General features: G+C 35.6%; 1 protein-coding gene across 1 annotated transcript; it reads left to right on the plus strand.

Annotated features, from left to right (window-relative positions):
* Window positions 1–2,439: 2,439 nt before the first annotated feature.
* xcr1b.1 (chemokine (C motif) receptor 1b, duplicate 1) lies at window positions 2,440–4,493 on the plus strand. Its single transcript, XM_061731168.1, has one exon. The coding sequence runs from the start codon at window positions 2,454–2,456 to the stop codon at window positions 3,504–3,506; it is 1,053 nt and encodes a 350-aa protein (XP_061587152.1). The 5' UTR covers window positions 2,440–2,453; the 3' UTR covers window positions 3,507–4,493.
* Window positions 4,494–5,262: the final 769 nt, after the last annotated feature.

Raw genomic sequence — 5,262 nt, forward strand, 5'->3', positions numbered from 1 at the left:
CTTGCTAGAGATAGAGGCGGGTTCTGTGAATGATTGACAGGCATGCCAGCCAATTACAAGCGCCTCGTGGCTCAAATGTGTTCCAGTTAGGTTGAGAAGCACATAATAAGTAAACAAAAGTGATGTTTGAAATAGATAGATAGATAGATAGATAGATAGATAGATAGATAGATAGATAGATAGATAGATAGATAGATAGATAGATAGATAGATAGATAGATAGATAGATAGATAGATAGATAGATAGATAGATAGATAGATAGATAGATAGATAGATAGATAGATAGATAGATAGATAGATAGATAGATAGATAGATAGATAGATAGATAGATAGATAGATAGATAGGATCAGTTTTATAGTTATTTCTGAGTCATGATAGAGGTTATACTCAGGAACAGAGGTGTCAAGTGTGTCAAATTTCTTACTTAAGTAGAAAATTTGGTTACTTCCCTGGAGTAATTATTTTTCAGACGACTTTTTACTTTTATTCCTTACATTTTCACGCAATTATCTGTACTTTTTACTCTTTGCATTATAAAAACAGCCTCGTTACTCTATTTCATTTCGGCCTTTAAACAAAAACTATCCAGTTAAATTGCTCCATCCGGATAGAGTGAATTTGGTTGTGGTTGTGGCACAGATGTTCTTGTCCAGTTTTGTTCTTATATCCGTTGTGCTCAGATTCCTGCAACTAAACTTGGATGTAACTTGGATAAATGATAACATGCCTCTGAAGTTTGACTATTTGCACCATTACAATACTTATAGGCAACTAGTCATCATATCTTCTGCTCTCTGAAACACATGTTAATGCTCAATAGTACACATATATGGTTCTTTAATATATTTGCATTATACTAAGATGCATTCATTTTCAATGGATTTTGTCCTTAATGGCTTTTTTCCCCCTTACATTACTTTTACTTTTATACTTTAAGTAGTTTTGAAACCAGTACTTTTATACTTTTACTTGAGTAAAAAACTTGAGTTGATATTTCAACTTCTACAGGAGTATTTTTAAACTCTAGTATCTATACTTCTACCTGAGTAATGAATGTGAATACTTTTGACACCTCTGCTCAGGAATGATATTCCTTCCTCTCCCCTCTTTTTCAAGGCATCTTTGAAAGAAGGCATTCAAAGGATGTGCAGTGTTGTTTATTAGTTGTTCCCATTTGTTCTTTAAATCACTGGTTCTGATGCTGCAGGTGCAGTAGATGACTGCAGATAAAACTGCACTCTTTAAGATAAGACTTATTGCTGCAAACACCAGAAGGATCTCAACTTTCTCCAGATGTTTTAGACATTAGACATCAGTCTTGCAGAAATGTAATCTGTCCAGGTGAAGACCCAGGAGGTATCTATCATCTTCCACCACCTAGACATCTTCTTCCATGATCATAATTTGATGATTTCATTTCATTAAATATGACAATAATCTTATTAAAGTATATTAACAGGTATTGACTACACCTCAAAAAGTAAAATACTGAAATTCTCAAAATCAAAAGTGTTGTTTAATCTGAAATACCTCTTTACAGGTATGTAAAGCAACCATTTAGTGTAAGTGAAACTTTGTCAAACTTTCAATTCTGCTTTGACAGATATTTAAGGTGTAATTATAGTTCTCTAAATGCATTATTTGTATTCATGACAGAGAGCTTCACGCGCAAACAGGTACAGTCTTTTTGCATGTACAGTATTCTTCCAGATTTTTCAGTCATTTTAAGTGTCAGAATCTGCACAAAACTGACTTTGATAGAACTACAACTGAACTTCATACTGTCATGATTTTCTCTTTGTTAAAGAAATATTATCTTTAAACTTTTCAGGTTGATGTTATTGTAATGGATATACTTTCAATGGTATTGTTATTGTTGTATTTTTTTTTCTTCCCGTCTTGTACATTGGTATTCTGCATGAACAATTTCAGCAAGGCAGATTTTTTTTACTATATATATTTACTATTATTCAACAAACAGAGGTTTAATATTTCATGAAATAAAAAAAAACTTGATTTCTAAACTCAGGATATATGTACACTTTTTTTTCCCAGAACATATTTATTCATATATTTGTCTTTGGAAGATAATTACACTGTTGATTCAGCTGATGTGCACAACAGAGTTCTCAAATTTTAACAAAGCCACACAAAATAGTTTGAAAAATACCAATATGAGACTAAATTAGTATCCTGTACCACTTCTTGATCCATCAGTTGAAAGTCACCGGTCTATTATGTATTATTGGTTTGAAAATCTGTTGAGCTATCAGCTATAAAACTTTTTAAGAAGCTTTTAATTTGTGCAAAACTTTGTTTCTGACTAAATAACATAAAAAACAAATAAAAAAACTACTTTTTGTTATGAAAAACTAAATTTCTAATGAAATATATAACAATGTTTTGTTTTTTTCCCCTACAAAATTAGGCTTTCTTCTTGCTACAGGAAAATGGACGCACTTGAGACCTTCGTGGGCACTGAAACCACATCAAGCGATTATGATTACATCTATGAAGATGAAACTTGTAACACTGAAGCCATCAAAAAATTTGGAGCGACCTTGACTCCTGTGTTTTTCTGCATTGTGGTTGTCTTCAGTCTGCTTGGCAATGTCCTGGTCCTTGTGGTTCTGGTTAAATATGAGAATCTCAGCTACATCACCAACCATTTCATCATGAACCTGGCTGTATCGGATCTCCTGTTCACCGCAGGTCTGCCCTTCTGGGCCCACTACCACATGCATGGATGGACTTTTGGAGAAACTACATGCAAAACAGTGAACTTTATCTTCTATTTTGGCTTCTACAGCAGCAGTATCATTCTCATTCTGATGACTGTTCACCGCTATGTGGCCGTCATGTATCCTCTGTCTACTCTTAATTCCATCACAGGCCTCTGCAGCATTATGGCCACTGTAGTAATTTGGGTTGTGAGTGCTGGTCTTGCCAGTCCAGCCTTTGTGTTCTCTCAAGTAGGTAATTCAACATTCTGTGGATATTTTGAACATGAGCCAAAATTGTGGGGGACCTACCAACAAAATGCCTTCTTCATACTGAGCTTCATGGTATTAATTTTTTGTTATTCTCGGATACTGGGCAGATTGCTGCGTCCTACTGCCCAAAAGAGAAGAAACAAAACTTTAAAACTAATTTTTATTCTCATGGTAGTTTTCTTTGTAGGGTGGGGACCTTACAACATTATTATATTCCTGCAGTCAATGTCTCTTTGGAACCAAACGCCTATTGATACAGGAAACTTTGCCAGTCTCTGCGAGAATCGTAAAAGACTGGACTATATCTTCTACATCAGCCGACTCCTTGCCTTTTCACACTGCTGCATCAATCCTGTGCTTTATGTGTTTGTAGGGATCAAATTTAAGAATCATTTGAAAAAAATGTTGAAGCGTGGGAGCCAAAAAAACAGTGGCTTCTCAAGCAGACATAACCGACTCACTATCACATCCCTTACAAGTGGTGATGATATGTCTATGTACCGTAGTTGAATTGGTGACGAGTTTCACGATCAGAAGAGTAATGTAAAATCAATTTACTTCTGCATTTAAGTTTTGGTGTCAAAAATATTGACAACCTTTGATTTCCCATGTGGTGAAAAGAACAACAGACCTAAATGCTGTTTGTCCAGTTAAATTGCAATACTTGCAACAGCACAACCAATTCAGGTGGAAGCTTTTTTCTTGGTTTTTGACCATTTTTGAGATGTGACGCCTAGAAGCCTGCCTGCCTTTAAAGAGAGATGAATATGAATAAAAGGTGTTTAACTATAAAAAACCCTGGTACCTAGAGGACTACAAGAGACCACGAAATATGTGTTTCTTAAGTATTTTAAAGTTGCATTAAAGGGTAATGGTGATAAATTGTTTAATCCACACTGTAACCTTTTCATAAAATAGCTTCAGAGCATATTTTAAAGCAGCCGATGCTTGTTTCACATCATATCCTTTAAATGACTTCAGTCTTCTTACTGAGAATATTTAATTCAGAAAGGTATTTTTTGTACATAATCCATTCTTAGACATTGTTCATAATGTCTTACATTTAAATGTTATTTTTCATTTATGATAAATTTCACTTGAGCAGTGTATCAGAGAAAGAGCTTATTTTTCATTTAATTGTTTTCTTGGTAATTGCATTGGTTTTGTCATGTGCTGTTTGTGTTTGAAATGTTGTTATAGGCTATTTGAATGCTTTATTCAGGATTTCTGTGTTCATGTTTAAAATAGTTTGGGTTTTCATTGTGATTGAAAAGTGCAACACAAATAAAGTTGACATTAAAAAGGAGAGCGGATTTGTCACCACAGGTTCAGAAAAATATGAAACCACACGTGTCATTGTTTTTTTTTGTGTTTTTTTACTTTTATATAACAAGAAAACACTTAAATGTACCAAAAATGGAATATATTAACCCAGTTGTATTATATATCATGTTAAATCTATACATTCAGATGCACAAAACACCCAAAATATGTAAATCACCAGAACAACTGTAGCTAATAAAAAACTGAAAATATTCAACCTCACTTCAGTTAAAGGTAAAATTATTTGTACATTCTTATAATTGTGAAAGTAAAAATTCAGTAAAATCATCTGATCATACCTTGCATTAGAATTAGGCATACACAACCTCAGACAAACATCACCTCTTACTGTTTATTTTTCTTATTTCTTTTTTTTTTTTTTAAATGAAGCAGCTCCACCATCATACCTGTCCCCACAAAACCAAGGACCACAGGACTTAACGACTACAGACTTGTCGCTCTGACCTCTGTGGTAATGAAGTCTTTTGAGCACCTTGTACTGCCACACCTCAAAAAAATCACTGCAGTTCGCCTACAGAGCCAACAGGTCTGTAGATGATGCTATAAACATGGCCCTGCACTTCATCCTCCAGCACCTGGACTCCACAGGAACCTACGCCAGGATCCTGTTCGTGGACTTCAGCTCTGCTTTCAACACCATCATCCCATCTCTGCTCCAGGACAAGCTCTCCCAGCTGAACGTACCTGACAGACTTCCTGTCTGACAGGAAGCAGCGGGTGAAGCTGGGAAAACATGTCTCCGACCCCATGACCATCGGCACCGGATCCCCTTAAGGTTGCGTTCTCTCTCCTCTGCTCTTCTCCCTGTAAACTAACAGCTGCACCTCCAGTCACCAGTCTGTAAAGCTCCTGAAGTTTGCGGACGACACCACCCTCATTGAACTCATCTCTGATGGTGATGAGTCCGCCTACAGGTGGGAGG

Source organism: Cololabis saira, chromosome 10 (genome assembly GCF_033807715.1).
Source record: "Cololabis saira isolate AMF1-May2022 chromosome 10, fColSai1.1, whole genome shotgun sequence".
NCBI lineage: Eukaryota > Metazoa > Chordata > Actinopteri > Beloniformes > Belonidae > Cololabis > Cololabis saira.